The 21,142-nt window shown below is 38.3% G+C and overlaps 1 protein-coding gene across 1 annotated transcript in view; it reads right to left on the minus strand.

Moving 5' to 3' along the window:
• LOC124161022 overlaps window positions 1-20,719 on the minus strand; it is a 64,598-nt gene extending 43,879 nt beyond the window's left edge. The window contains exons 1-7 of the mRNA XM_046537164.1: window positions 20,356-20,719; window positions 9,999-10,046; window positions 8,812-8,984; window positions 8,482-8,715; window positions 6,063-6,289; window positions 2,111-2,409; window positions 314-590 (exon numbers count right to left, since the gene is read on the minus strand). Of these exons, the coding sequence (XP_046393120.1) occupies window positions 314-590; window positions 2,111-2,409; window positions 6,063-6,289; window positions 8,482-8,715; window positions 8,812-8,984; window positions 9,999-10,046; window positions 20,356-20,437 (1,340 nt within the window). The 5' untranslated portion in view covers window positions 20,438-20,719. The remainder of the gene's footprint in view (window positions 1-313; window positions 591-2,110; window positions 2,410-6,062; window positions 6,290-8,481; window positions 8,716-8,811; window positions 8,985-9,998; window positions 10,047-20,355) is intronic.
• Window positions 20,720-21,142: the final 423 nt, after the last annotated feature.

Raw genomic sequence — 21,142 nt, forward strand, 5'->3', positions numbered from 1 at the left:
TTACGAAAAATATTGAAAGCTACTTTTATTTTTATAAAATTCTTATGTTACGTTTATTTTATATAAAAAAAGAAGAATTGTAGAAGATAAAATTATGCGAGAATTAGTACTAATAAATGAGGATTTCAATAATTGTATTGATGAGGATTTTGTGTCGGGAATTCTGTAGCCTTCTTTTGCGAAATGGTGATCGGGACCTTGAGATTGGAGGGTTACTTCTTGGGGGTCTGGAAAAGATTGTAATGGGAGAGGGTGGAGAATCACTTGGGACGAAAACTGAAGATAGTGATCATGATGAGGTTTCATGCCTCACCTGGATCTGCCGGTGGCGGCCACTTTGAAGAGTGTCATGAGGTCGCCTTGGGAGAGTCGTCGCAGGGCGGCGATGAGCGCGGCGAATGCGGTTGGCGCTCGTGCGGACACGCCCTGGACGGTGGCGGCTTCCACGGCGGCCAGGGCCTGCACGGCCGTCTGCACCGCATCCTCGCCACCAACGTCCTCGGGCGGCGTGCCCACGAAGTTGTCCGCGGAGTGGTCGTACAGAAGCGTCGAATACGTGTAGGGAACCACGGCGCCCTTGTTGGACAGACCTAAGAGAGATATCGAGAAAGAATGATGCCCCATATACAGCAGCGTAACTTAACTTGTTATGGAATTGAATAATTAAAAACATATCCCTAAAACACAAACCACTAATCAATAATAAAATTGATTTTAGATTAACTAAGATAGTTTTTACCAGTGGCGGATCTAACTTTGGACCAAGGCCAACTGGGAGTCAAGGGAATTCCTCCCAGCCGAAGGGGGGATAGGGAATGTTGGGATTTTCAAGGCTCAACAACAGCTGTTTTAGGCTAATTATTTGATTAAAAAAGACACAAATATACCTATGGTTAAAACTAATTTGTGATTCAATTCAAAATAGTAGGTAAATTTTCCAGAAAATATAACTAAATATTTTTGTACAAAGTGGTAACCTCCAAAAATTTTGATTTCATCTTGTGTATGTTTCGACCCAATGTGGGGAGCCCTCCCCCCCCCCCCCCCATTGATCCGCCACTGGTTTTTATGTCTCTGGACAGACAGAAATACTTTCCTTTTTACTAGCCAAACTCAAGAGAAATTTGAGCTTTTTTCCTCAAATGACTATTCTAAGTCGAGTTACGCACTTTAAAGTTGTTTTAAATAATAATAAATTTAAATAAGATTTTACTGCGAACCACATGCGAAAGCCATAAGCCTGCGGTTCGGTTTCGGGTCCACAGGGATTTTTGTCCATGACAATTCAAATGAAGCTCATAGCAAGCCTGTCATACTCGTATCGCAAACATTAGGTAATTATTTTAATGATGATATCTATAGTTTTTACTTTTAAGCAAAGTTAAGGCTTTCTGTTCTACATATTATCACACCATCTGGAGAAGACATTAAGCTGTTGAGGTGGTATAAATTTGATGGGTAATTATTATAAGTTATACTAAATGCAAGCGGTGGCATCTTGCGATGGAGACGGAAGCTCTAAAAAAAACTATTAGAGCCGATTTTCGCTGTCCACAGTAGAGAGAAAAAAATGTAAATTTCTAGTGATAGGAGTTTATCAAGGCTGAAAATTATTTGACGTTCAGGAACGAGGCTGGCAGCGTAGCTGTTAGGAAAGAAAGATTATGTAGGTTGAACGGTGACCCATTGCACTGGGAAGGTAATACTGTTCCCTTAAACTTGCTGTGACGTTTGTTCCCTAAGTGCGTATCAAACGCCAATTCAAAGGCGCTGAATAGTTGGTATATATAATCTACGGCAGCTGGACCATTCCCAGGTATACATATGTACATAAGGGTCATATTTGCGGGCCAAAGAGCGAGGTTGAATGGAAACCTATGTGTACAGGGTACACTAGTAATAAAAGAAGTAATGTACTCTTCCACACTTGATTGGTATCGACTGTTCCACGAAACAATAGACGTGACATTAATCATACTGCGGAAGTGTAAAAATGTTTTTCTTCTTGGTTGGTATAGTTATATTATTTATATTTAATGTGCATAGTATTTAAAATTATAATTTTATGAAAAGAAGTGTGTCAGCCCATCGACTAGCAGCTCGCACATACCCCTGGCCTTGGCTTGGCTTGCTTTGTCCTTGGAGGGCGTGGAGGGCTCTTTGCTGCGGAGGATGAGCCTGGTGGTGACGTTGGTGGTGGCGCCGCTCCCGTGGTACGAGAACGGCTCGAAGAGGTGTCGTTCGCGGCACTCGGAGCGCAGCAGCACCCCGCCCACCTTGGCTGACGTGAATTCCTGGTGGTGTTCCTCGTTCTCTTCCTCGTCCTCTTCCTCTTCGCTGCTGGAATAGTAGCGCGACTGCTCCTTCTGCGGCTCTTCGCTCACGCTCTGCTCACATTCGTGCGTGCTCCTGAGGAAAAATTAATATCCACCCGTTAAGGCCCTCAGGTACCGGCAGGTAATTGGCCTTCAGCCCTCTCAACCCCACTTATTTGGAGTGATACTGGGGAGAAATACCAGAGGTATTTATTTATTCCCATTCCACCGAATACAGCACGTGTTGGCCATTTTACATCGGGGTGTTCAATAAATTTAACAATTACACGTGCAAGAACAACCGTACCCAGCATGGGAGCAATTTACCCAGGCGGGACTCGAACCCGCGACCTCTTGTTTGACTGGCAAAAAGTTTACCCCGTGCGAAAGGATGCTCATTTTAGTACTGAGGATTAATATACTTAAACCTAGCGTTTTCTCCAACTACTTATATCAACTTATTTTCATGCTCTTTCTAGCCAAAAATAAATATATCACACAATAACTGAGTTTTAAGTCTTTTACCGTATAGTTCAAAAAGTTTATAAACAGTATAAAAAAATTATATCACCGAAAACTCTACGCTGTAACAAAACCATGGGTGGAGAGAATAAATCACCACGTGGAAAAGCGGAGGTTTTATTCCCTCAACTCCTGGTTCTGCCAAGAATAACAAAGAAAAATAATAAAAATAGTATATTGGGTCATCTAAACTTTCGAGTGTTGGGCTTGAACCCGAGCTTACGGGGTGGGAAGACATTACTATAGCCAATACACCAACAAATCAGCGTAACAGGTATGTGCCAGACGGAGCGAGATATGAGCGGATATCTTCAGTCTCTACTAGAAGCGCGAAACGTTTACGCCTGGGGGACGACGACCGTTGAAGGGTGACTTTGCCGCTTTCATCTTCAGCCGCGAATGAAGCGGCGGGTTTTCAAAGGGCGCGGGCGCGAAATGTGTGTTTATCCCACGCCCATCAACTCCGCCAAGGCCCTCATTTGACCCTCACTCGACCCTTTTTCCCCATGCCGAATGACGGAGGCACTCGAAACCTAACCGACCAGACCTGCGTCCCGACCTCCGCTAGACAGCACGGGCACTTCAACGCCTGCGCGCGGAGGGGCGGTCAAGGAGAGGCGAATGCCCTGAGCACTAGTTTTAACACCGCCCCTTCCTCCCTCGCACAAATAGCCAACAGCCACGGAACGACTTTCAATATAAAAGTAAAATTAAAAAGATAAAAAAAACACGATTTTACCGAAGGCACTTTAAAATGCACAGAAGAGTAAAAAGATATGCTTTTAATAACTAGGAAATTTATGCGTGGGTGCTGTTTAGGTTTATTAGATATAGGTGCTTAGGAGCCTTATAGGTGGGTAAGGATTGGCACGTAATATCTAAACCTAGTTAGTAACCACGCTATGAATATATGAATAAAAAAAGCTTATTTTGTACTTTATTACTGCGTTTTATACTGTTTTTGGATCAAGCATGTATTTATTTTATTTTTTTAAGTAGCGAATCATGTAATTGATTAAACCACAGCTGTAGAAGAAATTTCTGTCATAAAAATGTAACTAACGTGATCTTTGATTTCGTCGAGTTGAAAACTACTCGCAAGTATCGAGTTTAGTCGAGTCGAGTATGGTAATTTCTGGACCAGACAATAAAACAAGGCATACTCCAACATATTCTCTTTTTTACTATCCCCTAGTATATTTTGTATTCTGAATTCTTATCCTGATGTAAAAATGAGAAAATAATAAGGAACGTAGATGCAAATTGTATCAGCATTAGGAGATGATTGAAATTTATGTGTCTTAAACAGTTCTGTAAGCACTATTGAAATGAATTAACCTCTTGTAATATGTCGAAAATTTAACTAATATGTGTATCTAAACTTCTAGGAATAGCCCCGAGTAAATGTATTTGCGCAATTTTAATAATGATTAAGTATGTACGTAAATTAATCACTGAATTACTAGCCTCGACAGCTCTGTAACAGAAACTACTCGACTCGACATTCGTAATGCTACTAGAAAAAATCCAATTGAGTACCAACTACTCGATTCGACTCGAATTTTCTAGTACTCACACATTACTAATTATAGCTGATTAATTAGAGCACAATGAAGAAAAATTTCAAATGTCTGATTATTGATTATTATATTCTCATTAGAAGCAAGCAAGTGAGGAAACTTCCAAGCCGACCCGACAGGGAGAAGTGGTTTAAAAATCAATCACATGATTTCACTGAGGAAACAGCAGAAGCAGCATGAAGCAGACGAAGCAAGTTAAAAAAAAGTGAGAATACTTTCCGCGACAACCTTTTGAAAGTTTGAGGCTGATTTAAGAATTAATATTTCACAAAATTTCACTAATATTCTTCTTTAATAAACGACCGGTCACACCCAACAGTGGAAATCATACAATCGCGTCCACTGTTAGATGGAACCGGTTGTTTACTAAACACAAGAATTAATCTCCCGGTCAAAAAGTTATTTAATGTCCACTTTAGGTTGCCTCTGCTGTAAGAAAGTGGATATTTTCGCAAAAAAGGCATGTCAATGGGATAGTGTTGGTAGATATAGCTTGTTATGAGACTAACAAATCCTTACGTTCACTATTACGATTGACTCAAGGCTACATAGAATGAGGGCTTTTTCAAAGTTTAAATTAAAAGAGTCATCGTCAAGAATAACTCGCAAAATTTTCAGAAATTAGATGATAGCATAATTGGAACAGAGGAACGAGTTCAAAACGGTAAAAATCATATTTGGAAGCAAAGAAATATTTGGAATTGGATCTGAGGTTTCGATGGCGTTTCTCCACATTAGTAGTGTCCTTCGGGCGTTCCTCCCCGTAGTGTTGTCTAAAGGCGACGACAGTTTCTCCAGCCATCCTGCAGGTATCTTCAGGTCAGAAGTGTCGATGCATTAAAATTGTCCGTCTTATATAGGAGCTTAAGTGTCGCAGGTCGGCTCTGATTGCTCGGGTTAATCATATTGTCGAAGGTGGGCTTTGATTGATCCTTTATTCTGAATATCCTTTTCCAAGCGTAAGTTCACTAGTAGCCGTCGTCTCTGTTCTAGTTTTCTGACTGCTTCGTCGTCGATCTACGGAAAATCGTAGAAATTTCCTTCCTCATGCGAATTTTTTTCCTTTCTATAGAAACATTAAATCATGGTTTCGCTAGTGGTAGGACCCGCCCGCCTCTGTGACGGTGCGGGATTCCTCATCCCTACCCTTCCACTCCCAGGAGGCGTCGCGACTCCTATCGCGGCGGCGCGGCACCTCCTTCCTTTCTCCTTCCATGTCCTCCCCCTTCCGTGGTGCAGAGGTGAAAAGCGAGAAGATTACAGACCCTGCCCCACAGTGACGTCATGGTCATGGAAAGTTGGCAGTGCCGGAACGCACTTTCCTTAACTTTTTTTTGGAAGTGAAATATTACTATGTATTTTTATTGCAAGTTATTTTATTACAATTTTTTTGTTTTGGTTACGAATGAGTATATTAGAAATTTTTAAGCAAAAAAATTGATGAAAGGGTTATTTGACCATTACGTCTGTCGTTCACCAGTGCCGGAACGGCGTTCCGGCACCATGACACCCCTGCTGCCCCGAGAGTGTAACCCCGCGAGCCCGCCCTGGTGTCTCGTTTCCACTGCTCCGTCGTCGCCTCTTGACAACACCACACGGAGGAACGCCCAAAGATCGTTAGCAATGTAAAAATGTGTGGTGTTACCTGAGCATGTGTCGTGCTTTGCTCCTTCCGGTGGGGTTGGCTTGCAGCGAGAGGAAGTAGGAGGTCCTCTCGGAGCAGGAGGCGAGGTCCTTGGTGCGTCGGATGGTGGTCATCGGCTTGGCTCCCTTCACCCTCTTGCCACGACCCCCGCCACCCCACAGCTCCTCCTCCCACCACATGTCCGCGAACGCCGTGTACCGCGTCTCACAGCTTCCCGCTATGTCCGTCTGCGAACACAACCGCGGGCACATTTTTATAGGCATCCACAGAATAAGCACGATGAAACGCTGAATTTGAGAACTAGTAGGCGGGGAAAAACTGGAGCAGGTAGAGCAATTCTACTTTTTGAGCAGCACTTTAGAGGGGAATGGTTATAGTAGTAAGGGAATTTAGATAGAGAATTGCGTCAGCAAAGGAGGCGAATGGTCTCACGAACAGGAAGGAGCTTATATTATAAGAGGATCCTTATGTAAGAATTCTAACCGTTTACAGTCCAATGTTCCCATTTGGGAACATGTTTATAAAATTCACAAAAATTATATTTCTTATCTGTGATTACTTTTATAGCTTTTGTTATGTAAATAAAGTATGGATGTATTTTTTAAGGTGAACCGCATGAATTAAGTATACATTGGTTGTCAATTATACCTTTTCAAAATTGATTATTTTCATCTCCTCTATAGTGGGTATGAGGTTTATTCGATATTTTTCCCCACACTCAATCTTCAGGAACAAATGCTCATTTATTCAAAAGATATATTACATTGTTAAACTTAGTTTTTTAGTCAAGCGTATATTTATTTTTCGAGCAAGAGAAAATGTTCCCATTTGGGAATATGCTTGATAACGCATTTAAAAATTTTTGTTTGTTTTTTATAACATCTCTTAATTAGTTGTAAAATAAATAAGGTATGCAAAAAAATAAAAATCAGTTGATAAGTTAGTTCGGTCTTTAAAGGGTCAAGAAAAGGTCAGTGAGAGTTTGATCGGTATAGATTAGCGCTTTACGGAGCGGATATATGGATACTTAGGACGAGAGAAGACTGGAGGCGTCCGAGATGTGGGTTTGGAGAAGAATGGAGAAGGTGAAGTGGACGGAGATGATGAACGACTAAGTGCTATGCGCGTAAATTTTGGGAATATTGATTCATATCCAAGTATAAATGAATGGTTTTGTCCTGTGCCGAAGTTTTGTTCCTCGAGATTCAAAGTCATCGAAGGTGAAGGATATCTGCAGTGAAGGATATCTGCAGTCATATTAGCAAGCCTGCCTCTGATCCACTCTTTCCTTAAGTCATATCTGTATAGCTAAATTGAAATCGAATCAAATCGGAACGAATCATACATAATACATTACGATATGATGGAGAAAGTAAAGATCCTGTATTCTAATCGAAATACTTTCAGGCATTAGGAAGAAAGAACTAATTTTTACATTGAAATATTTTCAATTTAATTTTGTTGATTTATGCTGCCTTTTAACAAGCATTTTTTTCAGTTTTCAAAAATATCCTCAGCGTTCAGATGAGAGCAGAGCGATCAATCAATTCTCAAAATTTACAATAGAGTATTTGCACGCGCAAGGAATACCACGAATAAGCAGTTAATTCGATGGATTATCATGAACAATATATATCTCGGTAAAAGCCCTGATTTCACCTTGATTCCGTGTTTAATCCGTATCGCTTCAGAATCAGCGATCAGATTGACGTCCCAAATCGCATTTAAATGCACAGTGAGTGGAAAAACATCCAAAAGGAGGCTGGAGAACCTTTCACTCTCATCTACATCTACATAGTATCCCGCAAGTCGCCAAAAAAGGTATGTGGCAGAGTAACTAGGAATAAGTATGCTTTGGGGGATGATGAAGCGGCGCTGGGGGTGATCCCCCCTACAGGAAACGGGGGTTCCGGGAAATTTTTTGAAAAATGACGTGCCTGGAAATACATTTACATCATTTTGGAACTTTAAGCAGATATTATACGTCAAAACTAGACAATTGTTTTAAATATTTTATTTTTATTTTACTGTGTCTTTGGGGGGGATATATCCCCCCATCCCCCATAGTCGCCACTGTAGCAGGGGGTGTTAGGACACCAGCCGTTTACATATAAATAGCAAATGCTCAAGCAAAATTAGGACTATCATTTAATTATATCCTTTATGGTTATTAAAAAGATGGATAAAAGGAATTCCCACATCTATCCCTTCGGAAAAAACATCTCATTTAATTTACCACTTCTGTCGGACCTGGAAATATACTTAGAGGGGCACTAATATTATGTTCACCGTGTCGATTTTTAAGGTAATCTCAATCGTTCCAGCAATCTAAGCCTTGCGGGCAGCCACCAAGTCTCTAGCGGCTCCAAGCCTAATTCGCTTAACATCTGGGTAACGCTCACTTCTTGAGATAACTTACCTCGTAGACGGTTTGGGAAACTTTCAAGTCATCCATAGAGTTCTGAATGCTCGAGAGCAAACCCCTCTTGAAGTTCAGAACCCAAGTCGGCTCACCCGGCAGCGAACAGAGCTCTTCCACTTTACCGTGCTGCAGCGAGAATCGGAGTGGGTTCTTCTGGAGGGCGGCCGCGAATTCCTCCGTGTCCCCGTAAGTGCCCAAATTCTCCGGATCCAAAAGAGCGACGTCTTTCAGCTGGAAAAATGAATCGGACGAACGTTTTTAAACTCTCGCGGACTTGGAAACAGAGAAGTATTTTGAGCACGGGGTTTATGACTCACGATTACTCACAGTGAGAGTCAGGTCACACGGCGAGTCAAGCGCGGCCAAATCAGCCTTCGCCCTTATCATCATCTGGGAAGGCCGATCACCGGGGCCAGTGGCCCCTTCGATGGCGGATGACACGTCCACCTCGTAGTCATAGTGGTAAATAGTCTCCGTGTCGTAGTTGAATTTAGCCGTTCCTGAAAACGGTATGAATATATTTTTAAGCAGGACTAAACTTAAGCCTGAAACACGCGATCATTTTTTTCGCCATTTTCAAGTGATCACTCCAGCAATCACTAGAGTGATCACTCGAAAATAATCGTCGCCGGCAATTGTTTTTCGCGATCACTCCATTGATAAGGATTCCAATCACTTTTTTCATAACTCGTCTGGTCCGTCTTTTCCGTCGCTGAAACCGTCACTGAAACACCAATATCAGCCAATCAGAACGCATGCCCGTATGGAGCGATGGCAGCGTCCAACATTTCACAATCGTGGGAATAGGTAAACATAAACACGCTGTATATTTTCGTGATGCGGGTCCTATAACAACGAGCTGTGATATCGGAAATGACGCGAAAAGCGACGGCGGGAGGGACCGCATGATTCAGAAAAATGATCACTCGAGCGATCACTTTTCCGGTCGCGAAAAGCGATCGCTCTAGCCTAATTGGTGAGACCTCGCTGTAGCCAATGTCATAAATAAGAGCTCGGAAAATATTTTACGGTAAAGTTTTGAAATACTCGGTGTACAGGTTGAAAGAAATTTCTAATTATGATATATATAGAAGATATATAACCCTTTATAACCCAGAGCTGCTTACTGTAGAAACTAAATTTCAAAACTTTTAAAATATGAGAATTTTCAACTCAATCATAATAATTGTGGCAGCTTCATGTTTCGCAATTAAACTTTACAGTACAAAAGAATGCGTAGTTTAAATCTTTCCTGAATATAGCAGAAAATCTTTACATTTTTTATGTTACTTAGCAGCAGCATTGGGTTATGAAGGGATAAAGGATTATCTCCATCGTCTCAACTTTGTGGAAGTTCATGAACGATGTATAAATGAATTTTGCACTATCACATGTAATTAAAATGATGTGAGATCCGAAGGAAACCTGCGGGAGTCAAAGTAGTGTCAATCATGCAAAAATTATACTTACTTATAAAATATTTTAATTTTAAGTGGAAATACATGCAACCTTACCTTTACAATATCCTGCGCACTGGTTCATTGCCTTCTGCACCGTATATCCTAAAAGAAAAGGGAAAGCATTTGTTAAACACACTGTCATGAATAGAAGTAAAAATTAAATGTAAATAATTGTTTTGATTGAAAATGTTATGAATACTGTACATACCGTGTGTCACATAGCGAACAATCTTAGGCTATAAAGAATAGTTTGGAGGCTAGAAAAATCAATAGACCGCTTCAAACGGGATTTCGTCAACTCTCTATATTTCGTGTATTAATGCCGGAAATTTACGTTGTTCAACAGAAAATAACGCCAAAGGCATCAAATGCATTAATTTGTACACCAATTCACTCTTCAAACTCGACAAACTGATGGTGTACCAATTTGCAATTTTGAAAGACATTTGTTGTTAACGAGAATGCCAGCATGCAAAAAGTTACTGGTAGACAAGATGGAAGATAAAATACTAAATTCATATTCTATAAACAAATAAAGTTCTTTAAAATTAATTTCTTTCAGAGTATTTCCGAGTGATCAAGTTATTGAAGAAATGAGTACTTAAAATTTTTTACGTGGTTGGATTTAATAATTGTACTGGATTTCATAAGCTTTTTTCATAGATACAATGATAATATAATGATACTGCTATGCAATAAAACCATTGAGAAATATAAGCATTAAATTTCGTTTGATTATATTATTCCTCGATTGCCTAATTTGATTTTATAGCCACTAAATTAGATTTATAATAAATTTTTGGGAGCTCCTAGCCGATTTGTATGAATTATCTCCAAAATAATTGCAATTGATTTAATTTTGTATCGGTCTATAAATCGAAACCATAGGACAAAAATATAAATAATCGATTATGCAGTTTCTTGGAGAGCCTCAACATCACGCTCGGGTTTAACTTCCGAATACTTAAATTCCGCCGACTATTATACTTTTACTGTTCACGTGGGGAAGTTAATAATGCTAACTGCTCAAGGATCAAGTTTGAATGCAAATAAGAAGGAATTATTTTAAAACGATATTAGGAAAACATAGAACCTATGCATGAAAAAAGTGATTCCAATACTAGTCAATCGACTATAATTTTTATTACTTAAGTATTAAGATTTAAATGTAGTGTATAGTGGATCTTGAAGTTTTCTGGATTTATTTTCATACATCTTTGAATACAATAAGCAACTCAAGGAAAAATAGATGACAATAGTTTAGACGAGCTATCATTATGAGAAACGTGACGCAATTGATAGAAATCCGAGCCATTAATAATTTTGCAACAGTAGTGGAAAATAATCATGTTTCCTCTGAAAGAACAACTCAATATTTTGAAAAGGTTTATTGTAAGTAGAATTGGACGAAGAGGATAATTGGTTTTGTTTTATTTTATTACTGCCAATATCTCTCAATTTTACTCCAAATATCTGCTGCCTTTAGAAACTTTGAAATCTAAAATAATTCGTGTAATTGGCAATTAAAATCATCTTCCCCGTCCAAAATTGTGCTGAAGTACCTTTCATCTAAGATTTTACAAATAATTTTTTTCGTCGATTGCGAGATAGAAAGAATTTTCTACAATTTATAATGTAATTGAAATACATTTCATTAGGTATTTCAATTATGTAACAGATATCGTTGCTGATGCTTCTTATGTCAATGTTATCAAAACTTGACTTACATCTTCATAAAACGAAGTAAAATTTAATAAAGAGAAAAATAATATTTTTTCAAAAGAAATTTTAAGAAATGTGAAAATTTTTTATTATAACATTATCAAAACTTGATTTAAATCGTCATAAAACGAATTAAAAGTTAATATAATGACAAAATTTTACTTATTCACAATAAAATTTTAAGAAATGTGGTTGGATGTGTGCCGTGTGGATAATTTTTCTCAAAATAACTACGTGTCAAAAATACTGTTTCAATTAGTGCTTCATTGAATGAATCATTTCCCATTGTAAGTCTTGGTGTTAAACTACTTCAAAGCATTTAATCCTCGAAATTCATTTTGAAATTCTCTGTGGTTTTGCGACCCCCTCCGCGCATTGGGCAGTACGGAGTTACGACTGGGAGAGGAAAGCGGTAAAAAGTCGCCCTGCCCATGACATTGAAAATAAAGGGTTTCTAATAGAAAATCAGACACAATTTTCAGTCACTCCTTTTGCAATCCTGGGGTTTGAAACTAGAAATTCAGTCGAATTTGATAATTAAGAGACGTAGATGAATATTGAAAGGGAATTGAAGTATCTTCCATATCGACCGAATGGTCGACTTGTAACTTTACTTTAACTAATAATGTCGAAGGAGCGTTTGCCTTTCCAAGAACAAATGCAACATGGCGAGGGCATTGGGTCGATGTGTTGATCTGAGTGTTGGCTTTCCCCTTTCCCCTCCCCCCCCCCTCGGTTGGTCTGTTTTTAAATCTAGACGGTGTATTAGATTACAGATACATCCCGATCCCTGCTCGAGTGTTGTGTTAAGGACATTTCAAGTGAAACACTCCATCCATCGAATGGGACGTCAAAGCGAGCTATTTATTAAGAGCAGACGCAAGCCGACGCTTGGTTCTTTCCACTCTTACTACCTATGTTTTCCTCGCAGGGCAAATAACCTAAGCAATCGGTAGCCCTCCATAAAAAAATACATAATACAGCGCAAAAGGCGAGTTTTTTATACAAATAGATGAAAACACTGAGTATATTCTCGAATGTGTATTTTTTAAACTTTCAAGAAAATGTAGATGGATAAAGTAAGCGAAGTATTTTAGTTTAGCTGTAATTGAAAAAGTACGTATATGAAATGTTTTTGTAACTTAAGTCATGGGTAAGAAATTGTCAAGTGTAACAATTTGCGGTCTTCCTGGGCCGGCTACAAGTAAGTAAGTTTTTAACTATTGTTAAAATAAAATTGACAGTTCTTTTTATTTTATCACTGTGATGGATTTTACGAGGTCTTTACAATCTCTGTACTAAGCTATTACCTTTGTACCTTGTGTTCTACCAAAAAGGGGATAAAAAGGCAAGTGAGAGTGAACTGAACCATGTAGCAGCGACGACGATATTCTCTGCCAAATAACAAGGCCGAACCGAACTGATGAATTTGCGTGCTCATTGGAAAACAATCGAGAATAGCATTTTTTATGGCTACATGTTGATTTACAAGTGAAATCATTTGGACCTACACCTAAAAAACTGTTCCTTTTATTGAAAATATCAATTAACGGTTTGAATATTTACTTAGGTATTGACAGTGTTGACTTTTCCTATTCTAGGCATAGGACCAGCCATTTTTATCTGCATTATCACCTAAAACGTGCGTTAAATATGCATAAATATTTGTGAATTCTAATTCGGGAGGGGAATATTAATTTCAGAGCTAAAATTAATGTTTACACTGTGATCTCATCACCTCCCCTCGCTTAAGGTGTAAAGCTTGAATGAAGCTAAAACGTCAGATGTTCTCATGTCGTAGATATGTACCTTCATTCCACCACCAATATCAAGTTATGACAATATATCCACCTCAAGCTGTCATTCTTCCGTATATGTCATATAACCTGAATTCTACATCGTGAAAGACATTGATCATTATGCACGAGCTTTATAGATTGATTCAACCAAACCTTTCATTAAATATAAATTTTTCAGTTTATAATAATCATCATAGCTGGTAGCAAGCAATTAACCGTGAAAAACTGCGTCATATAATTAATGCGTAAGCATTACATTTTAAAATTCCCAAGGCGTAAAATTCTGTTAAGTAGAAAGCGAGAATGAGTCAGCTTTAGTATTTTTGTTGGTTTGTTGATTTGCGGCTGATTTTGTACCCATGTGGCATCAAAACAGGAAATAGAAATTGTATGCGATTGCTATGTAGTGAAAAATCTCTTGGATATATTTTGCAAATATACATATTTATTTCTTTCAATTAACATATTATTTTCATACAAAAAACACACTTTGTAATCAAACATTGACATCAAACTATTTTAACGCCTAAAGCGTTTAAAAATGTTTATATTTAATTCATTATTTTATCTAAAACGGTTAACGAAAATTATGTAACTGCCTTCTTCTCACGCGTTCGACCACTGGCATCTTATTTTGCAACACAGTCATCACAAGAAAAATAATAATCCTTACAAGGATGTCTATGCCGAGATGGAAAACAATTTGAATTGTGAATTTGTTTGTTCGTTATAAACGTGCTGTAAACGATGCTGATAAAGAATATATTTGCCATTTAACCTTTTATCACTGTTGACGTATGGCGGTCAATGGTTTTGATGTGAATTTTGCGCTGATAGATATTCGCTTCCGCCTTGGCGTTATCAGTTGACTTTGACGGAGTTTGTACTGCGCCATATGAACGGATTACCAAGCGCGCAATGAGACTGACAAATAATTTGTCATCTTTTAATGGCCGTCAAAAATGAAATTAATTTGAAATAAATGCATTACTGGATCAAAAATGGACCTGTTTCGCGGAAATTCTCGGAGAAGAATGAAGACGAAGTTGAATTTGGGCTTGAACGTATGATGGTTAATAGTTAGCATTCCGTCAAGAATTGTTTTATTTTTACAGACCATACTTTTACCTCCTCAAAATTAAATCTTTCGCATGTATATTTCATTCCGCCTTTTGTTCTCCTCATTAAATCTAATAGCCAATTTCTACTCATGTAAACGGTATAATAGCTGATGTGATGAGTTTTTGTAAACTTATTCAAATTTAACATTTCTGAAACATTCCTGGAAGATAAGAAAATGCCTTTATTGGAATTGAAATACAACCAATAGGAAAATGTGGCTTTCAAAGACCAAAACCAGGTACTACACAAAGGATGTACGAAAGCTTGTTTGTGAGCTTTTCAGCTTACACAGTAGGGTGGTTTCCTATTATCTTTTTATTGCCTAAATCGAAAGATAATTACTCGTGGAGTATATATTTCACGCTTTTAGATTTTTAAATGACAATATCGATTTTCTCGATTAAATGAAAAGTAAATATTTTCAAGCGCGCGAAAACGCGACGGCTAAGTATGAATGCTGGGAAAATCCCGTGTGACGTCAGGCTGCTGCTGTGTGAGGCCACCTAGGTTCGGGGCTATGAACGCCGCTACGATGCAGGCTGCGTGCTGCCGAGCATGGCGGTAGCGTAGAGTACCCTGCTAGCAGGTAGCGCTGGGCCTAACTAAGGATTATTAATACCCTATCAAACGAAGGAAACTTTCCGACCATAGGCAGTTTTAACAGGTGATTATTAAGAGATGTTTCCCTGAGCTCTGTGCCTCATGCATGCTTTGGAAATCTCAGACGATGTAAAACTCCTCTATCTACTCGTATAGAATCTAGGTCCCTGTGACGTCACGTGGAGTGGCATCGCATGGGCGCCAAATGAGGTTAAAATCAACCATTAACATTCGTCTAAACTGGGTTTTCTATGACCATATAATTTGTACATTATGAATACACTAATGTTGAATAACGAATCGTAAACAATGCCCTTCGTTGTCTTTGATGAAGGAAACTAACCTATTTAATAGAAAAAAAATTGATGTCAACACTTACAGCCAATTATAAAATGCGAGATTGAGAAAAAAATATAAGGTTTTTGGTTCTCTATGGTAGGGATAAGTTACTCATATAAGTTTTTTTAAATCTGATGGATAGGACATTTAGTCCGTATCAAATTGCAGGTTGTTTTCTTCTCAGGATTCAAGTCTGTTATCTCAGTCAATAGCAAAATCACTGTTGTACCTAAAGTCTCTCTCTTATTGTAATCTTGATTTGTTGATGGAAATAGGTTTCAGCATGATTATCTAATTCACCATCATGATCCACCTTATTCCGGCCCGATTATACATTCAGTTGAAATAAATTAAGCATTGTCGCGATTCCGGAGTTAAAGGTTTCTGTTATTTTAAAGTAGGTCGAATTCAAGAATTAAGAATATCAATCTTCATCTATAAAAATATGAAAATAGAAATGAAATACCTTGAATGAATTTCCACCATAAATGGAGAAACCTCTACGATTATCACCGTGTTTTCACTCGATTGTAACTCGATTTTGAACTGTGGTCTTTGAGAACTCCGAGGCATTTGTAAGTAAAATATAATGATTTACCTCTTTCTTTGAAACAGAAAACACATATTTTAATCTATGATTGTAGAAATAGCGATTGGTTTTTCGAATATCATGTCTTTCGTGCAAACCTACATTTTTATTTCGGTCCTTTTCGAATCAAGTAAGCTAGTACTTCTAAAAACAATGAAGAATATAATATTTAGAGGTATTTTGAAAATTTACATGAAAATGGAATATAGCAAATCAGACTCCGGGATCTATGAAACCACAAATTTTATACTTATAAAAAAGAGAAAGAGTCGAGGCAGAATTTAAGAGTTTATCCTTTAATTTATGTTTGCCTAAGGTAATTACCTTGTTTAGCTGGAAAAGATAGCCACATCACGTATGATTATAGATGCGTTAATGATTATTTCTTGATAGCTCTGATGCATATAGCTCCGAATGATTCTAATTTCAACTATGATTTTTTTCAAATTAACCACTAAAACAGGCTGCTGGAACCCTATGTAGGTATGGCCTTGAAGTCCTTGAATTAGGCCAATGTCTAATAATAATAAAGACTACCGTTAAAATATTATTCTTAAGACAAGGTGAAACAAACAGCAACGAATCAAGGAAAAATAACTGTCAAACCGATCAGAATTTTTAATTCTATCTATCTAGTGTCTGTTTTGTTAAAAGTAAGAAGCAACTTAATACATTTTACCCTCCATATTAGGCCGATTAAATGCCGGTAATTTATATACCATGTGTGTATGTACCGTGCTGGGTAAATACCAAGTGGTAGGGAAAATAGGGTAGATAGTAGACTGGGCATATACAAACAAATAGGATATTAACGGTTTCGGAACCTGTTGTGCTAGGCAGCATTTTTTTAATGTTTACATGGTACACTGGTCGTGTCTATTGCGAATAATGGTGGTCGGCAAGTCATAAAAAACTCTATTAATGAATTTTAGTTATTTGCTGGTTGAATACCAAAAACATGTAGCCTAAGACTCTGAATAAATTATCTCATACTAATCTGCGTCACTAAGTGAAACAGTACAGAGAAGGCAGAACGTAGTGGTCTTCCACTGCTAAATCATCATATAGTACTTGGCAATAGCTATAGCTACTATGCGGTATGCGGTAACGATCATCCATTAGCTAGTATAATATAATATGTAACGATATGATAAGGGAAAGATCATCATGTAGCATTGAAGATAAAGTAATAGTAGTTCATATGTTCTAAATGATCGAATTTTACTATGTGTAATGGTGCAGAATACCGATGATGAAATTACGAATTTCCTTGCTTACGGCGATAAGGTGTACCCAAATTTATTTAACGAACTTATAGATCTACTATGGGTTTATTTATTGCTCTTTAAGTTGAAAAAAGTTGTACACAGGCATCTACACTTCTCAATCGGTCAAAAACACATCTTTTACTTCCACCTATATAATTTCACTTGATAATTAATCCATTCAGACTATGCCTTCGCCAGAGTGATTCAGCAACACGAATAAATACACAGGTGCCCGTCAGAGGAAAGTATTATTCGCGCTAAAGGCTAAAATTCATTTTGTCTTATGTGAATAGGAATGGATTCCTATGAGTTACCATTTCAGCTGTAATGTGATAGGAGGAATGGGTGGGGGAGAAGAAAGAATGTAGTAAATTATCACTTGATATGACTTCAAAAATGTTGATAATGGTTAGATATTTTAACCAAATGATTTTCTTTCTCACTTTGAAGAAATTTGTTACACATCAAGGCGTAATACAAACATTATATCCCTACTCTTAAATGATAAAAAAGACATGAACCATGATTCTGGGCTTTTCCAAGCAGCATTTTTTTACTCATTAGTATCATTGATTGAAAAATGAGGGATAGATGCCATAGTTTCCTCCCTGTTGCTAAGTTATTAAAAAAACAAGTCTTCTTACCGGGGTGCTACTATTCTAAACTATAATCATTTCATAATTATTTTATGACTATCCCTTTTCTATCGCTCATACAGTCAGTGGCGCCGACTCCATGGGGCCTGAGGGGGCCCGAGCCCCCTCAAAGTTTCGTTAGGGGGATCGGAGCCCCCTCAATAATTCATTATAATAATTAAGTTATATTATGCTTTGTGAAATCACAAAAATATATTGGTATTTTTTATTTCCAATGTTTGACGATAGTTACCTTTTAAAATACATTCAACAATGTGTTAAAACAAATAATTATAAGGTAGTAAGCAGGTTAACTGAAAACAAGTGGTGTGAATTATGATAGTGTTACGGTGCTGCGACACACTTTGAATTTAACCTCTATCCGGGGCAAAATCCCCGATACTTATTAATATAATAACCGGGGCAAGATCCCCAATATTTTTTAATAAGTCGGCGCCCCTGCATACAGTATATATCTATCGCATATTCGTACAATCTATGATGAGATAAGCGTAACTCATGAAAGAGGAGCTCACTATATGATAGAGAACATATAGTTGTGCATATTGAATTACCTTAATTTCTCACGATAGAAGGAGGTGACATTTATTTCATTCGGGATTTTGGAGAGTGAAATTTTCGCTTGCGAGTAGGTCGCAGCAAGCAGTCCCTCAGGTGTATTTAAGAACTCTCGCGTGCTGTTTCATTAATGGTCTTCGATTACATCAGCAATAGCTTTCTGGGTTAATTAAATTTTTATAAGAATAAATTGCACAAGGAATTAAAACGTATTTAATGGAATGCTTAATAGATATCCCAAAGAAAACGACTATATTTGTGCAAGATTCTTCTAACTTAAAAATGAAATGATAAAACGGAAGTTGAATGGATCGAGAGTTACCACAATGAGCCAATTGCAAGGAATTAAAATTATTTAATAGAATGCTTAATAGATATCCCAAAGAAAACCACTATATTGGTGAAATATGCCTCTAAAATTAAAATGAAATTATAAAACGGAAGTTGAATGGGTCGAGTGTTACCACAATGATCCAGTAATCGCCATTGCAAAAGATGTATTCGAAACGACAGGATGCCATCGAAAATGAGGAAATTGAATCAGGTGTTGCTCTGATATTTTAAAACATTGATTAATATTATTGAAAGGGCACAGCCGCAATACTAGTGTTTTTTATAGAACAGGTAGTGAGATTGTGCATTCGTAAATAAGGCAGATAAAAATGGGATTATCATTTCAATTAAATTCAATTAGATAAATAAATTTATTGGTTTAAATTATAAAAATTCCATAGACTGAGGATATTGATGTTATGGGCGCAGTGACCTTGTAAAGTTTATAATATTGGAGCTATATTGTTAGCTAGCACCACTGAATTGACCCATCATAACACCACTCACTTATCCTGGTTTTAGGATGTTCACTTCATCTTATCGATTGGAGAAATCTAGACGCATGACTTCACGAGGTGATGGGCTTCTGGACACGTGCTCCTCGATCAGCAATTCATTATTGCTGTAATTTTGGTCGCTAGCTGTTATAACAACTATTTTTCACCGAGTGACAAACTTAACCCTGGCTATTAGAACCCGTACATGTTAAAGGAAAGACCCAAGAAAAAAATTATAAGCTGAACTACAACTACAATTTGCGATGACTTTTTCGAGGCATGATTTATGTATCGGTTTAGTCGGTGTTGCCAAAAAGGAAAACAAGACAGGAGCTTCATAATGTTCCACAGTTAAATAGTATCGAATGTCCCATGCTATGTGAAAATTGAATTTAAAGAACGAAAGAGTGACTTAGTTTCCTTTTACAGATTTTTTTTCCTTGGTATGACATGTTTTGGTACATAGCTACATAGATACATAATCAGGTACGAAAATTTACAAATTTTACCAAAGTTGGTAATTATCTACGGTTAAAATACATGGAAAAAATACAAAAATATTTTTATCCGATCATCTGATATCAAAGGTGAGGAAACATGTCATGCCAAGGAAATAAATCATCGGAAGGGAAGCATATCTCTCTTTCATTCATGATTTTCTACAAAATGTAATTTGAGCCTAGACGGATTCAGTACGGGCTTCAGCTCTTTGGGAATATCACCGTTGACTTGAAATCGGTGAAGCAATAATTGAGAACAGAGGAATTGACAAGAAAGGAAGCAAGACAAAATGTTCTACAGTTAAATAGTATCGATTGTCCTATGCTATGCGGAAATTGAATTTCAAGACAGCCAATGCATTTTTACGATCGTCAAAGCTGCCGCGACTCGAGGTCGCGGCCGAAATAGTTCATATCTCTCCACTTACTTCCATAAGCTCCCGTCACGGCGAGGACCAAAGCCAGCGCCAAGCACATCCGGAGCCTCCCGGGCTCCCATCGGGCCCCCATGATCCTAGCCACGAACCCCGATCCACTGATGTCTATAATCCGTTTGCACACAAAAACGCGGTCACACTTTTACCCGTTCCCTTTCATTCCAGTCTTCTTCCAAGTGGAAACCCACAGTGGGATAATCTCTTCAGAATGTGCACGGGGAAATACGAAGGCTAAAGGGCACTTTCAGCAGAATGGCGAGGTCACACGAGGCTGCAAACTCGGCGATACGTGAGGATAGATCAGACTAGACGAGCAGCAATATGTCACTACCGTCTCCGACCAAGGGTGGACGACGTGTGGTGCGGCTATATAGTAGACGGGCTCGCCTGGAGATGGAGCTCTCCTCTCATTGTCGCCGGAGTCTCCGCCCCCACCTTTTGTAACAACCAAGTCCCCCTCCAACTAATATCTCAATCCGCCGAGGACCCTCGCCCCTCGTGGACTGTCTTCGAAGCCGATCTCGGCGTACAGCGATGTCGCATCGCACAGCGTGCTGAAGTCTAAAAAAGCAGCCCAACACTTCTAATTAGATTTCTTCGCTCCGGAAATGAAGCTTGGCAACGTCACTACTCGTTACTGCACGAATCAAGTATTACATTCAGTGGTGTAGCCGTGGGGGGCGGGGTTCTAGAATTCGGGTATTGTTATTAACATCACTGAAGAAGCATGCCTCGCGCCCGAGGTAATCGTAGAGAGAGGTGTGAGGCCAATATTCCC

Source organism: Ischnura elegans, chromosome 1, assembly GCF_921293095.1.
Source record: "Ischnura elegans chromosome 1, ioIscEleg1.1, whole genome shotgun sequence".
In the NCBI taxonomy this organism is placed as follows: domain Eukaryota; kingdom Metazoa; phylum Arthropoda; class Insecta; order Odonata; family Coenagrionidae; genus Ischnura; species Ischnura elegans.